The sequence below is a fragment of the Talpa occidentalis genome, unplaced genomic scaffold (assembly GCF_014898055.3).
Source record: "Talpa occidentalis isolate TD23 unplaced genomic scaffold, MPIMG_talOcc4v2.1 talOcc4.12, whole genome shotgun sequence".
NCBI classification, from domain to species: domain Eukaryota; kingdom Metazoa; phylum Chordata; class Mammalia; order Eulipotyphla; family Talpidae; genus Talpa; species Talpa occidentalis.
The window spans coordinates 101,547,472-101,565,786 of NW_023601212.1; the positions used below are offsets into that span (position 1 = coordinate 101,547,472).

Consider the following 18,315-nt stretch of genomic DNA (forward strand, 5'->3'; position numbering starts at 1 on the left):
GCCACTGCACAAAAAGCACAAGCAACTGACAAATGGGGGGCTGGGCTTCACAGAAAGCACAGAGTGAAGGGTGCCCCCCGATTCCCACCGGTGAGAACCACAGCGGTGACAGGGGCCGTGTCTGCCGTCAGGGTGTTGCTGTGGTGCATAACTGAGACACTGAGGGTCTGGATAGACAGTGGGGCCCTCAGGCCCTGCCCAACCTGATGTTGGGGTTCAGCCCAGCACCCTGCAGAGGTTCGCAGCTGCCCCACACAGTCTGGCAAGATGTGAAGGCATAGACAGCCCTGGGCTACCCCTGCTGCCCCACCACCTGTCTCCACCCAGCCCCCACACCAGCCTGTTGCTCTCACCCCATCATCATCTGCTTACCCCGTTCTACCTCACCTGGCTCTCACCTGGGCCCCGGCTTCCTCAGGCCACCAGGGTCAGAGGCCCCACATCTCTGCAGGCTCCGGGCCGGAGCTGAAGGGCCAGCCGGGGCCACCTCCTGGCACAGCCGGCGCCTCTGTCTCAGCCCCACACCCCGCTCCCTGCTGGCGGGGACCCACTGCCCACCAGGCCTGCTTCTGGGGGACCCACCCAAGGCCTCCTTGGGCTCCTTGTTTGTTTTTTGCCTTTTTGAAATTCTCCTGATTGTGGGATAACCACATATAGTACAGCCCCTGCCTGCATGCACGGCTCCACTGGTTTCAGTAAACTTGCAAGTTGGGCAGCGTCCCCAGCACAGACCTTCAGAATGTTTCTGTTGCACGGAAGACCCATAGGCACTGCTGCCCCCCCTCCTCCAGCACCCCCAGCCCAGGTTCCTGCCTGTCTCGGTCAGTCTCTCCCTCCCTCGCCCAGCACTATCCACCACTGTCCCCAGCTCTCTGGACCCTCGGCCGTCCTGCGGCCATCTCCCCTGTGGCTGCTGTGAGCAGGCTCTGGGGCTCCTAGCGCAGGCTCCCATCTGGCTGCTGCCTCCTGGGCCTTGGCTCCTGTTTCGTTTGCCTTTGAGCATATTTGTGGTTATTCTTGGAGATGCTCCAAGGGCTCCATCACTGGGCACACACCAGACAGCCAGGGCCCTCCAGGGTCTTAGAGGGATAGACTGGGCCTGGGGGTGGGTAGTGGCCGAGGGCTGAGCTCAGCCAGATTGGCCACCGCCCTGCAGGTGCAGAACCCCGCTGTGGGCCTGTCTGCCCCACCTCCCTGAGGCTGGCGTCAGAGAAGGCCTGTGTCCCACACAGCCTGGGTCTCCCCGGGGCACACCCCAGGGCCCTCCTCCCTGACTGTGGGCCAGGGCTGCCTGACCCCAACCTCTGTCTCCCGGAGGCCTGCCCCTCCTCAGTTGCCCCCCACCCTGCTGCCCCTCCTTCACGGAGGCATGTCGTGTGTGAGGTGCTCGGTGCGGCTGCAGCCACGGCCCCGGCGCCATTCCCAATGGCATCGAGCAGGAGGCTGTGCCCTCACTGGACGCCTGGTGAAGAGGCTGTGGGTCGCCGTCGGCCGGTGCCACTCGGTGGTCAAAAAGACGAGATGTACCTTTGAGAGCAGAATGAGGTGCTTGTTTGTGAATGAAACACAGCTGCTGGCTGGGCCCTCGGCAGCGGGTCTCTCCAGGGGCGACGGGCAAGTGGCAGCTGTGTGGGCGCCCCCTGTCCTGGCTCCTGCCCCCCAGACACCAGTAACACTCCACAGTCATTGGGCAACCAAAATGGTCCCCAGAGTTCCCGAACACAGTCAAGGCTTCCCGCCCCAGGAGCAGGTAGAGGGGTTGGCCTGTAATGCGTGCCCTGCTCAGAACCACAGGCTCCGGTCCAGCTTACGTGGCGCCTGCCCAAAGAGAGGCGCCCACTGGCTGCCCGGCGCCTGAACAGCGGTGCGGACTGGCCATGGGGGCTGCCTGGCTTCGGCAGGCTGACCCCAGGCATCCCCCCACCCCCCACAGGATGGTGTTCTTCCCTGAGGCCGTCATGGCCTGCACCAAGCACCTGCTGGAGTGGGTCTCCGGCTGGGTCCCACGCCACCTCCTCGGGGCTGTCCTGGTCTCGCTCCCCGCTCTGGCTGTCTACTCACACGTCACCTCCGAATTCCAGACAGACTCACACGTGAGTGGGGCGTGGCGGCGGCTGTGTCCTCTGGACTGTGGTGGGCTGGGGGACAGGGCAGAGCCACAGGAGCAGCCCTGAGTGGCACCGCTCCCCAGACCCTGAGCCTGGTCTTCTTGGAGGCCGAGCCTGGGGAGCTGGTGATGTCCATGTGCCCAGCAGCTGGATGGGCCACCGGCCCGACACCCCACAGTGGATGCCGCCCTCTCTGCCTCTCAGCCTAGCCAGGTTTCCGGTCAGCTCTCTGCCCTTTCCCTGACTCCTGGAGAATGTGCTGGTCTCGGCTGGTCTCAGCCCCGTGTCAGTGCTCAGGTTGTAGGGGTGGGGGGGACGCCTGCCTGAAAACTCCAGAACGCAGTCGCTGCGGGGGCCCGTGTGTTTGGAGCAGGTGGATGTGAGGCCGGGGGCCTCTTGGAAGGTGCCAATTCCACAGGGTGATTCTTGGGGCCGGCCCTTCCCTCCAGAACACCGTGTGCGATTCCCACATGTCTGGAGAGCCCTGGCAACAGCTCGAAGTGTGGGCTGCAGACTAACGGTCTACGGACACGGCCTCTGGGCCAGAGGGGAGGGTGATGATAGGCGACACCCAACGGCGTGTTAACTGGGTGCAGGCGGGGCTGGGCCAGGCCCCCCTGACCAAGCCCTGCTCCTGCAGTTCACTGTCTTCGCGGGCTCCGCCGTCCTGGTGGCCGTGGTGCACTACTGCAACTTCTGCCAGCTCAGCTCCTGGATGCGGTCCTCCCTGGCCACAGTCGTGGGCGCCGGGCCCCTCCTCCTGCTCTACGTCTCCCTGTGCCCGGACAGGTACGCGGCCTCGTGGGCATGGTGGCCCCTGCTGGGCGTCCACATCTGCTGATATGCACTGCCCCCCCTCCCCCTGAGGCAACCCCCCCACACGGACACCCACAGCTTGGTGCGTGCCCGGGAGTAACAGTGGTGCGCGTTGGCAAAGGGCACCCTTGGGTGACCTGCCCAGAAGCCAGAGTGCGGCAGGTCCATGCTTGGACTGCCTGGTGATGAGGAAGGAAGGCTGAGGCCACGTCCACCAGCTGAGCAGGGAGAGGCAGAGTCCTGGCCACGCCCTGTGTGCCGCCCGCAACACTCCTCTCCGTGAAGGAGGCCTTGGGAGCCGCACAAGACATCCCCTCTGTGCGGCCAGGCCGCCGGGTCTCGAGCCCTGGGAAGGGCCCACAGGCTCTGGTGGGGATATCCCGTCTGGGGGTGGAACCGTGGAGCTCCCCGCCCCGGAGGTGGAGGCCCAGAGGGGACTGGCAGCCAGGGCGGCTCCAAATCCTAAAGTCGGTGTCTGATCACTTCTCCTGTGAGCCACCGTCCCCCAGTGCCCGTGGGGCAGCACGGGGTGACCACAGGCAGGCACTGGGCCCGGGCACCGACCCAGGTGAGCCCAGCGGCGGAGAAGGCACGGGAGGTGTTTTCCGTCTGAACTTGCTCTCAGCGCCTGGGCTCCTCTGACTGTGATGCGGGAGCCTTTAGCTTGCTCGTCCCCGCACTTTGCTGCGCATGAAACACAGCCTGAGTCATGGTTCAAAAATGACTGTCCTAGAGGGTCTGACTTGACCTGCGCGCTGAAAAAGAAAAGGGGTTTGTTCAGGCCCGTTTCCGGTTGGTATAAATGCCTTCACGTGAGGCCGCGTCTGCTTTTTACAGTCATGTATTTTTCTGCATTTTAATTTCAGTTCCATCGTGATGTCACACCTCGATGCAGCACAGAACTTCAGGTAAGCTTGAACATTCTGCCGAGATCGAATTAACGAGAGTAACTATTGTTTCTGCTTATTCTAAAACTGCCCGGACACAGCTGTATCTTGAAGATGTGCGCTCTTAGGGAGTACGTGGGACAGCCCTGCTAAAGGAGCAGCGGACGGTTTTACTGTGAAAGGCACACGTGCAGTTATCTGAATTTTAGGATGAAGTAAGCCTTTTGTGCTACAGGGGAAGTCTCACAAATCAAAGAAAGAGAAGCATTTTATTCCCTGGATTATTGGGAGAACTGACTAGATATTTGAAGTCATAAGTGTTAGAAAATGTTGCTCTACTATAAACTTCAAAGTTAATTTTCAGTATACTGAAGTAAAAAATACTTACATAAACCATATAAAAATCTAGAAAGTCAAATAGTTCTCAGGCGTCTCAGAGATGACAGTCAAGTCTGACGAATCACAAGACAGACCTCCCCCCAGCCCCAGACTGGTCCCAGGTTGGAGCAGGAGCAGGTGGGAGTGGGCCGCGAGCAGACTTTGCAGGACGGGGACGGGAGACTTACTGACCCGGTCATTCCTCAGTTCTTTAAAAAGAGCCGACCACGCCCGCCAAGGTGAAGGACAAAAACCCGCGGGCAGCACGGTGAGGCGGAGGCGGACTCTGCTCCTCCCAGTCGTCGTACATTTAAAAACTCAAAATTTGTTTTGGTCTCATAAGTCGCACCTTCGGGAAGCCCCAGGGGAGCCCCCAGCCCAGTGCTGGGACATCTGGCGGTGCCCAGTGGCCAGCGTTCAGGAGACACGCGCTCATTCCATCCCGGGCTCCGGCACGTTCGGCAGCGGTGTCCCCACTTTCCAGACTAGGCCCCAACCCCCTGCCTGCCAGGCTCTTTTGCCTGATCACCCTCAGGAGGTGCAGCTGTCTAGGGAAGTAAGTTGATGCCCTGAGGAAAACAGTCATGACCGTGTCCATTGCCAGCAACCCCAGAGTTCTCTCCTCGCTGGCCCAGCATCTGGTTGCTGCCCCCCACCTGCTTCCCATGGCTGTGGCACTGGAGGGTCACTCGCTTCAGTTAAAAAGATGTGCTGGGTCACGCGATGTGTCTTCAACACTGTGTCTTCAACGCTGCGGCTTTGGGTAGCCCTGTAGCCTCATTCTTGTCCGGGCTGGACCCGCAGGTGCCGACAACTGGCTCGGTGCGTTCTCTGTGCTCCTGTTGGCCATGGCCCAGTCGTAGGCGTGGAAGGATGGTCTTTCCCACTCTGCAACGCAAAACGTCCCCAAGTGACAGGCGGCGGAGACTCCCGTGCAGAGCACGGACCCCCTCCCCTTGGTGTGTGGTGACCTTGTGAACCAGTCAGCCGTGCGCTCTGGCCAGCAGGAAGCAGGCATCTTTTCCTCCTTCCTGATTTTTTCCTAAGTTTTCTAGAAAGGCAGCTTGGAGAGTCCTGATGGGATTCTGAACATGCGATTCTACCCAGAAGACTCCTGCTGTGCTCTGTTCCCACGGGGCCTGAGGCGCCTGACCACCAGGGTCGCTTGGCGTGTCCACAGGCCTAGCCGCCAGGGGTCGTCACACGGCATGTGACAACAGCGTCTCGTTCCCGCTGCTTGTGACGCCTTGTGTTTCTTACAGCGCGTTACTCTTAAGAGCGTCCGTTGTATATTGTTCGTAAGGTGTCTCGGGTGGCTTTGCGAAACAACTAACCCAGAGCAGAAGTGGTGGTGTCTTGCCAAACTCGTATTCACGGAGAGGAGAGAACTTGGAAAAATTCTTTGTGACGTTACAAATCTTTCAGAGCTAAAGTGGAACGAGAAAGCAAGGAAATGTTCGTCAGACACTGCGGGGGGCCTGGGCATGCCGGGGCTGTGGGCTGGACGCGCCACCCCCAGGAGACAGAGCCCCAGACAGTCGGGGCCAGGGCCACGGTGTGGCTGCTGGCTGTCAGGGTCAGCATGAGGCATGCGCATGTGTGAGTGTGCACATGAGTGTGTGTACTTGAGTGCAAGTGTGCCTGCGTGAGTGCGTATTTGTATGAGTGTATTCAGGAGAGTACGTGTGCTGTGTGTCCAGTATGTGCATTCGTGGGTGTATTCACATGCCCGTGGGTGCGTGAATGTGCGCATTGCTGACGGAGGGAAAAGGCAAAGTGGCAAAATGCTGGCAGTGCTGGGTCCAGGAGAAGCGGGCATGAGCGTTTTACTAAAGTCTTTCAACTTTCTTGTGGGGTTGAGACGCTTCAGATCACATAGCTGGGGAAGGAAATGACCTCCAAAAGCCCGGAGCAGAGACTCCTGACCATGGCCGCGGCCCGGCACGTGGGCAAGCGGCCGGTGCCGGGTCAGCTAGCGGCCAGGGCGAGCCTCCGGGCAGGTGTCGGGCGTGAGGCGGATGCCACCCGGGCAGGGCCTGGTGAGCCTGCGAGCCCGCACCCCTAAAAGCCGCACCTCTCTCTTTGCTCCCCAGTTCCGAGAGGACCCGGTGCAACAACTCCCTGCCGCGGAATGGCCGGCTTCAGGCCAGCCTGCTTGGCCAGGAGGTGATCCTCGTCTTCTTCCTCCTGCTCCTGCTGGTCTGGTTCCTGAACCGGGAGTTCGAGGTCAGCTACCGCCTGCACTACCACGGCGACGTGGAGGCTGACCTTCACCGCACCAAGATCCAGAGCATGCGGGACCAGGCCGACTGGCTGCTGCGGAACATCATCCCCTACCACGTGGCCGAGCAGCTCAAGGTGTCCCAGACCTACTCCAAGAACCACGACTGCGGGGCCGTCATCTTCGCCAGCGTCGTCAACTTCAGCGAGTTCTACGAGGAGAACTACGAGGGCGGCAAGGAGTGCTACCGCGTCCTCAACGAGCTCATCGGGGACTTCGACGAGCTGCTGGGCAAGCCGGCCTACGGCGGCATCGAGAAGATCAAGACCATCGGGGCCACGTACATGGCCGCGGCGGGGCTGAACGCCACGCAGGCACAGGACGGCGGCCACCCGCAGGGCCACCTGCAGCTGCTGTTCGAGTTCGCCAGGGAGATGATGCGCGTGGTGGACGACTTCAACAACAACATGCTCTGGTTCAACTTCAAGCTGCGCGTGGGCTTCAACCACGGGCCCCTCACGGCCGGCGTCATCGGCACCACCAAGCTGCTGTACGACATCTGGGGGGACACGGTCAACATCGCCAGCAGGATGGACACCACCGGCGTGGAGTGCCGCATCCAGGTGAGCGAGGAGAGCTACCGCGTCCTGAGCAAGATGGGCTACGACTTCGACTACCGGGGCACCGTGAATGTCAAGGGCAAGGGCCAGATGAAGACCTACCTGTACCCCAGGTGCACGGACAGCGGACTCGTGCCCCAGCACCAGCTGTCCATCTCCCCGGACATCCGCGTCCAGGTGGACGGCAGCATCGGGCGGTCCCCCACGGACGAGATCGCCAGCCTGGTGCCTTCTGTCCAGAGCTCCGACAGGGCCTCGCTGGGCTCTGACAGCGGCGCGCCAGCCAAGGACCCCCAGCCGCCCGCCAAGCGGCCGTGGAGGGACCCCGGCAGGGCCGAAGAGAGGTGCCGGTTTGGCAGAGCCGTCGGGAAGGCCGACCACGAGGACACAGGGCTGGAGGATGCCAACGAGCTCACCCGGCTCGACGTCTCCAAGGGCGTGTGAGGCGCCGGCTGCCGGGGAGCTCTTCGTCCCACCGCTGGCCATGCTGGCATCGGTGGCTGTGCTTTCTCAGCCCCGGCGCCTGCCTGGAGGCGGCGTCCTGGGGCCGCCGCCTGACTTCTGTCTGGATCGCAATGATTCAGGTCCACATCACGCATTTCTCCCCCGCCCCACCCGGCAGCTCGGAGAACAAGTGCCTTTGGGGCGGCCTCGCCCAGAGTCCAGCGAGGAGTCCAGCGGGGAGACGGGCGTGGGGTGGCGATGGCCTTTCCCAACAAAGCTGTGGTTCAGATATCACTTTTATTGCTTTTTCTCACCAGACACCTTTTTTGCGCTGATACAAGGGTCTTGAGGTTTATTTTGCTCTCTATACACGATAGTGCCCCAGTTACCTGCCTCCTATGTAAACGCACAGCCGCACACACACACACTTGCATCCATGACCTGAGATTAAGTGCCAGTACCCGCAGCGGGCAGTTCCGGGAGCCGCAGCGGAGGCCCCCACCCCATGCCCCCAGGGCCCTGCTCCTAGCCTGGGGCTTCCTCACCTGCTGCGGAGACCCCAGACCCGCCTGATCTAGCCTGTGACCCAGGCTCCAGCCTCAGGTGTTGAAAGCGGGTTTCCTTTCTGCAGCCAGGCGTCCCCAGCCACCGGGGGTCCCCCAGCAGGAGCAAAGGGCTTTGTCTTTGAAGTTGAAGTGTCGCAAAATAAATGTCCTGAGGGTTGCATTTATTTATTTATTTATTTAATCAGGAACCGGATGTGTTTCAGGGAGGGGGAGAAGGCTTCCTCAGGGGGTCCCTCAGGGCCTCCCCCCCTGGCGTGTGGCCTTGGTGGAGCTAGGGCCCCCTTCACGGGCCCCACAGCTCTGGGTGCAGGCTCCCTGCCGCAGGGGTGGGATGAGAAGGCCGCTGGGCCGAGATCTGGCCCGCCCTGCCCTGGGGGCATCCTGTGTCCAGGCAGCTTCACTACAGGCTGGACGGCCCTGCCCCAGCACGGCCAGCGGGGGACGCCCAGGCTTAGGAAACACCGCGGTGCCCAGCGTCCAGTCCTGTCTGCCGACGCCCGTGTGGAGTCTGACCTGGAACTGGACTCCGCCGCTCCCTCCCTGCCCCAGGATGGGCTTGGCTGGGACACGGAGGTCCAGCCCCTCCTCCGGGTCTCCCCCACATGCCCTGCGCTGTCTCCGAGCCTGCGGCCGCCCCGAGCCACAGCACCCGCCCTCCCGCCACCAGCGCCGAGTCTCGTTGGGGTCCCTGGGCCGCGCGTGGGCGGTGGTGCCGATACCTCGTGCTTCCAAAGAATGTGGCTTCCAGGCGCCATGGGCCTTTGCTTTTATTTCTTCTTGGAAAAGCTACCTGATGCCCTCCCTGCACGGAGGGCTGCGTGGCTGGGGTCTCTCTCTGGCCGGGGTGTGCGAGCCCCGCCTTTGCCTCCTGGCAGCCGCGGCCGCTGAGAGCCTGTGCGTTGCTCTGCCACACAGCCCTGCCCCCCCACCTTCCCCCGACCTGGGGGCAGCCGCCGGCCCGGAGACACCGGGCTCAGTGCGCACAGCCTCCATGGGCAGCGCACCCACCTTTTAAAGTCTTTCAAACACGCCGCGCCTCCCAGAGGGTCTGACCAGACGTCCCCGCCCGGCCCTCGGTGGCCGGCCCTCGGCCCAAGCCCGCCTTGGCACCGGCGGGGTCTCCGCTGGACAGCACAGCTGCTGAGGACGCAGCCTGGGCCGAGCGGCTAAACCGAATGTGTGTAAATAGTTGCTTTGATTCCCAGTTGCCACTTTCTTCTCGGCCCGTCGGATCAACCTACGCGCACCAATATCAGACACAAGCACACACGCGGCCCGGGGCGGCCGGCCGAGCAGCGGAGCTGGGAAGGCACCCGGCTCGCTGCACCCCCTCCCCCCCGCACATGAGCTTGGGCCCGGGCAGGGGAGGGGCTGCTTCGCCAGGGCTGGGGTCGCGGCCCGCCCGAGGGCTGTCAGCGCCGGCCGACGACCTCCAGTTAGATGAGCAAGAACTGTGGGTGTTTCTCAAAAGCTTTGCTCTGCTCTTTCTAAATTGCTCGTTCTGATCCCTTCAAAGCGCACCCACTGAAGAAATGGACATTAAAATATTCTAAACTGAATGCTTGGCGCCTGGTAGTCCTCATTGAAAAGGGGCCGCCCGCTCGGCCTGGGCCCCGCGGCGCGTGGCTGGCGGGGAGACGCGCCGTTCCCGGCTGGAAAGGCCGCAGGCCGAGCCCGGCGTGTCCGCGTGTCCGCCTGCCTTTGCGGACGTTTCTGCCGCCGCTCGCTTTCCTTGGGAAGTCCTTTTCCGGGCGGTTATTTTTTAAAGCAGGTGGCAGGACAGGTGTGCCTCTGGCAGTTTCCCTGCTTCGGCGGGCATCTCCGTCGGCTTCTCCTGCAACGCTCAGGAACGAGCAGCGAAAACCAGGTGGGTTTTCAGAAAAGATGGGCCGCGCTCCAGGCCCCTCCCAGGGAAGCGCCTGTTCAGTCACAGCCCCCCCCAAAAAACCTGTGCCATTCACACGTATCTGAGGGTTCACAGCACCTCCGGATCTGGAGGCAACCCCGGGCGCTCCGAGACTCGGGCTCTTCTGGGCTGGGTCTCCCGGCGGGCTCGGGGCTGCTTCGGAGCAGGGGTCAGCGTGTGGGCCGTGCCAGAGCCAGCGGGCAGCCGGCAGGGGTCAGGCTTCCCGGTGATTCTCTCCGGAAGCCAATGCCCAGGGGGCGCGTGCCCGGGGTCCCTGGCCTCTCCCGGGCGGGGAATCCCGGTCCCTGCTGGACAGGGCGCCCGGGACTCGAGCGGCCGGGACGGTGGCCTCATTGTTTTGCCGTGAGCCTCAGAGCTTATCCCTCGCGGTTTCTCTCTCTCCTAAAATCCTCCCGCTGGGCTGCCGTCCCCGCGGCGGCGTCTATCTCTGCAGCCACCTGGACAGGCTCGCGGGGCAGGAAAAGGAAGCTCGCGGGGAGATCGGTGAGGAAGCGGGGGGCGCACGCGGCCAGTGTGGGAGTTGAAAACCTTCCTGAGTCTATTTTTATACAGTTCCTTTGTAAAACGTTTTCCTGGATGACACGGCTGCGAGGGGTCGGCACGGTGCTGCTGGAGTGATCGGAGCTGGGCTCCCCCCCGGGGAGGGGAGGCCTCCCGGAACCCCGGCGGCGGCGGTGGCTCTGGCCCTTTCTTCTGTTTTCTAAGCTCACAGAACCTTCGCGAACTAGCTGGAAATCGTGGCTCCTTTCTCTGGAGAGAAATGCTCGTGAAAATGACCCCTCTTCTCGCGGCGGGGGGCCGAGGAGTGCCAAGGGCCAGGGCACCGCCCTGCCCTCAGCAGCGGGAGGAAGCTGAAGCTCTGCCCTTGCCGGCCCCTCGGCTCTTCGACGGCAGCTCCCTGGGCCGCGCCGGCGAGGGCTGGCCGGGCGCGGCCGTGCGTGGACGCCGCAGATGGCGTGAGGGGTGCCGGCCGGTCGGGAGTGTGTCTGCATTGGCTCGATGTGTCAGCAGAGCCACTCGGGCACCTCAGAATAGTCAGAGTCCATTTCTGTCCAACGGAGAAGTGACGTGTCCAACCAGGATTTCCTGCGTCCCTACTGTGTGCCAAGTCTCACCAGAGCGCCTGGGTTTCGGCTGTCGCGTTGCTGCGGGGCCAAGGGCGTCGCGGGGGCTGGGTTAGAAGCTGCTCTCGGGGTGGCCACAGAGTCCTGAGCCCCCCGGGAGGGGCAGGCTCCCGAGCTCCTGGGGTGCCCTCTGGTGCCGCGTCTTCCCCTCTCGGGGATCAGCCCGGGAGAGCGCTAGGGACGACGCCTGCACCCGCTTGTCCGTGCCCCGTTCAGGGGCCCGCTGCCCCCAGAGGTGCAGCCTGTCTTGCCCTGGGCGCCCGGCCCGAGGTCTGCGCGGGCAGAGCAAGCACCCTGGGCTGGTCGCATTGTGGGCACCTGGCGGGACGACGCCAGCCGCGGAGCGTCCCGGGCCCTCCTGGGCTGGAGGCCGGGGAGTCCCCCGTCCTGTGCCGGGTCACCAGGCCGGAGCCACCGCCCGTGATCTTGCGACAGGGGCTGTTCTGCGTCTCCTCTGCCCTGTTCCCAGCCGCTCAGGGCGGGAGGGCTCGGAGGGCCTCGAGAGCGGTGTCGGCACCGGCCCGAGCCGGGACCGGGAGGGGAGCCGCGGTCTCCGAGCCCCGCCTGCTTCGGCCGCCGCCTCCTCTCCCTGCCGCCGCCTCTGGCGTCCGGCGCTGGCCTCCGGGGCTCCAGCCCGCACCACCTCTGGGCCCCGCTCGCCTCCAGGGCCGCCTGTGCCTCCGCTCTGCCCGCGACCCGCCCCCGGGGAGGCCTCGGGCCACCCCGGGTTCAGGGACACGCGTCAGCCTGCGGCAGCGCAAGGACCCGGCTCAGGATCGGTTCAGAGGAAACGTTCAGCCGCGAGTCCAGGCCTCGCGCGCCAGCCTCCGCCCCAGCCGGCGGCCCGTGAGGCTTGATGCCGCCGCGGCCTCGCCACCCCGCGGGCCCCACCCGTCTCCCCACGCCCCCCGGCAGCGGCCGGGCAGAGCCGTCCTGTCCCGCAACAGACCCCAGAGCTGAGGTCTGGGCAGCCCCGCGGCTTGGCCCGGGCACCGGCGTCCCCGTGACTTCCAGCCCAGCCGGGAAAGAGCCGCCCCGCCCCAGTGCCCTAAGGCCGTGGCCCCCTTTGCAGGAGAGAAGGGAGGCGGCGGGGCGCGGGGGGCCAGCGGGGAGGGCGAGCCAGGCACGCGCGTCCTCTCGCCCGCGACTTGCGAGACCGGGGCCCGAGCTGCCGGCGGCACGACCGAGGGGCTTGAGGACCGTCCTGGGGTCCGTCTGCACGGGGGTCCCCGCGCTCGCCACGCCCCCAGGGAGGACGGCAGGGCCGCCGCCGCCTTAACAATCCTGCGCACCTTCGCTCAGGTGTCCCCAGCCCCCCTCGCGCACTGCATTCTTATCACGTGCACGTGCGACCCGGGGGTGTAGACGCCCTCCCGGCCGGGACGCTGCAGGCTCAGGGGCCCCTGGGGCGCTGCCCGGCCCTGCGCTCTCGGCTGCCATTCACAGCATGATTTGAGGGTTCGCACCAGCCAGGGGGGCTTGGGGGACTCTGTCTCGGCTGCGGTGACGAGGGCGAGGGCAGAGGAGCCGCAAGGCCTTCCCGAGGAGCACCCTGAGGACGCAGCTGGTGTCTCCAGGGACGCGCCTCCTCTCCCAGGAAGGACCCGACGGCATCCCGGCCGCCGGTGTGTCCGCTCAGCCCCGGGCGGCCGCGGCCTGCGCCTGTGGGGCTTGTAACTGAGTCGAAGGTCCCAGAACGTTGGGTCAGGGGCGCCTGTTGCCGTCGCGCTGCAAACCAGGCACCAGGACACGCGGGGGCGGGGCGGGCACCGGGTTCTCTTTAATGGAAGAAGGTCGTTTCCACGAACTCACGGGATTTAAGAATCGAGGACTCAGAAACACAACCTGTGAACACAAGAGCCGAAGCAGCTCTCCAGGTGATGGGGGTAAAAGCATCCTTTTCCCTGAAATGTTTCAAGTGAGACAAACCGAGTTTACGCCACGCGCCTCGCGCTGTTGCCCAGCGCCCCAGGTCACTTTCCCCGGGGGGCGGCGGCCGCGCCCACCCAGTCCTCGCCTCTCCAGCTTGTGGGCTCAGGCCTGTCCGCTGGGGGGAGAGCGCAGCGGGTCCCGGGAGGCAGCCCTCCCACGGCTGCCAGAGCCCCCAGAGAGCCCATCTGGGCCCCGAGGTCCCCGCACACAGCACCCGCCTCCGCGCCCCCAGCAGGGCTCACGAGCGGGGCCTCTGTCCCGAGACAGGCCTGAGGCCAGGAAGAGCCAGCGCCGCCCGCCCGCCGGCCGGGGCCTCCCGGGGCCAGCACGAGCTGCTGGGATGGCTCTCCCGGCTGCGGCCCACCCCGCCCGGGCCCCCCACCATAACCCGGGCCGGGTCTGGGCGCCCACCCCCTCCCCGGACTCTCCTGTGTAAGCCCAAGAGGCTGGTCTGGGCTCGGCAAGAGGCGCCCGTGGAGCGGGACCACGGCCAGCAGGAGCCCCAAGCAGGCCCGCCAGCCTCAGTGTGATGGGCCCGGCCCCCAGGGCTGCTCAGGGCCAGAGCGGGGTGGCCTGAGAGGGGAGGCGCAGGTCCGCCCGCCAGCAGCGCTGGGCCTGGCCGCTCCTCCCCACCTCTGCGCCCTCGGGTGCCAGCTCCTGCCAGAGGCCACCGGGCGGGCGGCTGGGCTGGGCGGGCCCCAGGCACCCTCCTCTCCGCAGCTTGAAGCCCAGAAGCGCCAGTGACAGCTCACCGGGAGCCCCGAGAGACAGGCCCAAGCCTTGGCAGCGGGTGACAGCGCCTGCGACGTCCTGCCTCCGCCTCCCCCACGCAGCCACCTCCTGCCAGACCCGCTCCGGGCACCGAGTCCTGGGTCACGGGCCCTTCTGGGTCAGCCCCGGCCCGCCCCGGCGGGCGAAGGAGCGCTGAGAGGGTTGCCCTGGCGCTGCAGGAAGGAGCCCCACTGTCCGCAGGAGCTGAACGCGCCCGGTCCGCCGCTGCCGAATCCCCGGGCCGCGAGACGGACGCGGCGCTGGGGCAGCAGAAGGCCCTGGGCGGTGGCTTGCGGCCTGCGGTCTGGGGGTGTTTCCTGGATGACGCCACGCCTGGACAGAAGTTGGGGAGACACGTCAAAATACAGTTTCGTTAACACAGATCTTGCTTGTTCCTTCCGGGCTGGGTTCAACCTTCCGTGGAAGACGCGCTTTTGGTCGGCGATTGCCCAGAAAAGCAGAGCGTCCGGGACCCCTTCGACACGCCCTGGTTCACGGACCTCACCGCTGTGTCTGCGCCCCAGGACTCGGGGGTGGATTTTAATCCACAGGCGCAGCCCCCGGGACAAGAGGCCTCACTGTCCAGCCTGTCTTCAGGGCGCCGCGGGCCGCCCTCAGCTCCAGCAGCAGCGTCCACAGCGCACAGTGTGGCCACATGTTCACAGGGCCTGCTGCCAGCCAGGGGTGGAAGGTTCCAGAGCCCCCGTCCAGAGGCGTGGGCCGGGAAACAGAGCAAGGCTGGAGGAGCCCCGGCCCCTCGGGGCCGCCCGGAACGCGCTCTGCACCCCCGCCCCCCTGGGGCCGTCTTTCTGGGGACTCCCGCCGCGCAGGCTCAACGCTGAGCTCAGGGACCAGCGAGCACCGAGCGTGCTTTCTCGGACGGCTTTGAGCCAAAGCGGCAGAGGGCTCGTTTCTTCCAGCTCGGCTTTGTTCAAATCAAGAGCGCGGTCCGCAGGAAGTATCCGCCCAGCCCGGCTTCCCGCGCTCCCCGTGGAAGTGGCTGCCAGCTCCGGCCTTGAGGCAAGGGCCAGAGTGGAGCGGACAGCGCCGTGTGGGGGGGAAGAGACGGTCCTTCCCACAGGACCAGCCACCCCGCACTGACATCACCCCCCGAGTCTTCACTCAGGGCTGCGCCTTCTGAGCGGCTGCTGGGGAAGCGGGCGCGGTGCTGGGTAGCGAGCAGCACACAAAGAAGCTGAGCCCCGGCACAGCTGCAGGTGGATGGACGGACCGGCAGGCGGGCAGGGCCGCCTCGGGTACCTGGGCAGGAGGCGCTGGCCTTCAGCTGGTGGAGCCGGGAGCAGACACCCCGCCGGGGCTGTGCGCCCACAGGGGGGGAGGCTGGACTTTGTAACCTTCCACTTTTTGTGGGTATAACTTAATCAGTGAAGTTCACGTAGCTCAGAGCTTGGGGCGTCTGTCCCCCATGTGACCACCCCCCAGGAGGCGACAGCCCCTCCGGGCGCTCTTGCCCGTGGGCCAGAGCCAGGCACTCGGGCTGTCATTGCTGGTGCCTGGGCCATCTCGCCGCTCCCACAGCCCGCTGGGGGCGCCCCTGAGTGAGCCCGGTGGGCAGTGGCTGCTCCTCTTCGCCGCTCCCGTGTGCGGGGCCCCTCCGTGGAGGCCAGCGGGGCGATTCCTGGCAGGAGGGCTGGGGACGCGGCGGGCGCACCGTCGGAGCTGGCAGTTCTCAGAGAAGGCCTGGAAGACAGAGCCAGGGGGATCTAGGCCCGGGCCCTCTCAACGGGCCATTTGGCAGCTGCTGCGGAAGGCTCGGAAGCGCCGTCCCTGCTGGAGCTTCTCCCTCAGGTCTGCTCCAACGGCCAGCGCCCGCCAGGCCCGGCCACGGAACAGGCCCCCGCAGGCCCCGAGGTCAGGGGCTCGGGGGAGCAGCCCCGACGTGAGGGCTGGCGGGCACAGGCGGGCACAGCGGGCGCCAGAGGTGTCCCGAGGTGGGGCCAGGCCGCTGCCCCAGCTCGCTGGAGACGGGCCAGTCGCAGCCAGAGCGGGGGAGTCGAGGGCCCGCGAGCGGCCACTGACGGCAGCGGGAGAGGAGCCGGGCAGGGGCCGGGCCGGGGACGTCCACGCGGTGGAGCGTCTGGGCAGGGAGGACCCACCTCGCTCGCCTCGGCCTGTGTCTGTGTCTGTGTCTGAGGTTTCCCAATGTCAAGTCTCAAAAACCAGCGGAGGGTTCCCGGGCGTCCCCACCCCGTTCCCGTGGAACCCCAGGGGTGCGCGGCGGGGCTCACAGCTCCTGGGGCCTCCCGGCCTCATCGCTGCCTTTGTGTCTCCAGGGTCCCACGCAGAGTCCGCGGAGAGAAAAAGCGGCTCAGGCGAGTCATTTTCCCTTAAGTGAAGGGGGGTGTGGGGGGCTGTGGGGGGTGCGGGGGACAAAGCCGGGGTGCGGGGACGGTCCCCCGCGGCCGCCGCTGTCCCGAGAGCGAACCCCGCAGCCCCGGCCTGACCTCGCCGCGCAAGGCGCGACGCCGCGTGGGTGACGGACCCGGGGAAAGCGGGGTGCTCGGGCAACCCCGGGCCCGCCCCGCCCCGCCCCGCCCCCGCCCCCGCGCAGCAAACGCCTCGCTCGGCTCCGCGCCCCGAGTTTCCCGCTCCGAAGGCGTCACTGTCTTCACGGGCCCGCGGCGCCGCGGGGGAGCCTCCCGGATCTCCGCGCCCCGCCCCGCCCCGCGCCCCGCCCCGCGCCCCGCCCCGCCCCGCCCCGCCCCGCGCCCCGACCTCCCGGCGCCGGCCCGGCCTCGCGCGCCCCCTGGCGTCCGCCGCCCCCCCCCCCACGGCGGCCTTGGGGCTCCCCGCTCGGCCCCGGCTCCTCGGTCTCCCGCCTGGGGGCCCCGGGGAGCGCCCCGCACCCACAGTGCGAGCTGGAGGGGCCGGAGCGCGCCCCGCGCCCCGCGCCCCGCCGGCCGCTCGCGTTCCGGGGGGACTCGCGAGCCCTGGACCCGCACCCCACGCGCGAGCGGCTGAGGGGCGCGCCCGGCGTCAGGGCTCCCCACGCCGGCCCGGCGGGATCGCGGCCTCCGGGGGGGTGACCCGCCGGGGTCGGCAGCGGCGCCCGCGCCCCCCGCGCCCCAGAGCCGCCCCTGACCCGCGGGTGTCGCTCCCGGCCCGCCCGGCCCGCGCTGCGGCGGCCGCGGTGGGCGCCGCGCGGGGAACCGGCGGGGGGGGCGCGGGGAACCGGCGGGGGGGGGCGCGGGGGACCGGCGGGGGGGGCGCGGGGGACCGGCGGGGGGGGCGCGGGGGACCGGCGGGGGGGGGCCGCGGGGGACCGGCGGGGGAGGGGCGCGGGGGACCGGCCGGGGGGCGCGGGGGACCGGCCTTGGGGGTGGCGGCGGGGGGGGGCGCAGCGGCCGCGGCCTCGGGGCGCGGGGCCGGCGCGGGGAGAGGCCGGGAGCCCGCGGCGCGGGGAGCGAGCCCGGCCCGGAACGGGCGCCAGAGCCCGCGGGTCCCGCCCCGGCGCCTTCCCTGCCCGCCTCGGGCTGCCGCGCCCCGACTCCTGCCCCCCGCGCCCCTCGCCGCGGGGGCGCCCTGGCCCTGCACCCCGCGGGCTGCGCGGCCGCACCGCTCCTGGCCTCCGCCGAGGGGGCGCTCCCGGGCCGCGGCGAGGGCTCGGGGGAGCTGGGGGGCGGCCGCAGGTGCCCCTGGCTGCGCGGGAACCCCAGGGTGCTTGTTGGAGGTGCCCTTTGGGAGCGGCCGGAGGCGGCAGGTCAGGGGCTCCTGAGCTGGTCCCTGGCGCCGCCACCTCCGTGGGCCTGAGAGTCTGTTCCCAAGGCCGGTGCCCACAGCGAGAGCGCCCTCCCCTCCCACCCCGCACCCCGCACCCCGCACCCCGCCCTCCCGCGCGGACACGGAGGCACCGCCACGGACCCCTGCTCGGTCGCTTGGGGACCCGCAGACTCCAGACCCCCGCCTGCCGGAGGGTGAGGTCCCCGACGCTGACCCAGGCGCCCAGCAGCCCCGCAGCCTGGACACTTGCACCCCCGAGAGGTCTTTCCTTCCTCCATGCGGGCCACTCCGCCAGCCCCCCTCGACCTGCCCCCACTACTGTGGAATCTCATCACCCATCCTAGGGCCTGTGTAGCTGGGGTCCCGGCTCAGAGGCCCATTGTGTTTTGGGGGGCAGCTGCGCTCCCCCTTTTCTTGCTGGATGGGGCTCTGTGGGGTGGCTGTCACGGTGTGCCCTGGAGATTTGGCTGTTTCCACTTTCTGTCTACTGTGAATGATGCCGCTTGAACATTGGGGTGCATGTTCTAGGGGCCCGTGTTTCCATCCCCTGGGTAAGTTCCTGTGGCGGAGCTGCTGGACTGGGGGGTGTTCCAGGTGAGAAGGTGGCTGAGCTGCTGCCAGTTGCGTTCACCTGCCGCTCCTGCTGGCGGGACAGGGCCGCGCACCTGCCTGGGAGCCTGGCTGCGCTGGATTCAGCCCTTCCAGGGCGCACACAGGGTTAACTTGCACCCCCAGCCCTGGGGACCTGCACCCTAAGCGTCTGTCCTTGTCTTGTGACGT

The 18,315-nt window shown here is 67.0% G+C and overlaps 1 protein-coding gene across 1 annotated transcript in view; it reads left to right on the top strand.

Annotated features, from left to right (window-relative positions):
- ADCY9 (adenylate cyclase 9) overlaps positions 1 to 9,624 on the top strand; it is a 69,099-nt gene extending 59,475 nt beyond the window's left edge. The window contains exons 7-10 of the mRNA XM_037507700.2: positions 1,934 to 2,093; positions 2,749 to 2,897; positions 3,791 to 3,832; positions 6,283 to 9,624. Coding sequence (XP_037363597.1) covers positions 1,934 to 2,093; positions 2,749 to 2,897; positions 3,791 to 3,832; positions 6,283 to 7,474 — 1,543 coding nt within the window. The 3' untranslated portion in view covers positions 7,475 to 9,624. The remainder of the gene's footprint in view (positions 1 to 1,933; positions 2,094 to 2,748; positions 2,898 to 3,790; positions 3,833 to 6,282) is intronic.
- The last annotated feature ends 8,691 nt before the right edge of the window (positions 9,625 to 18,315 follow it).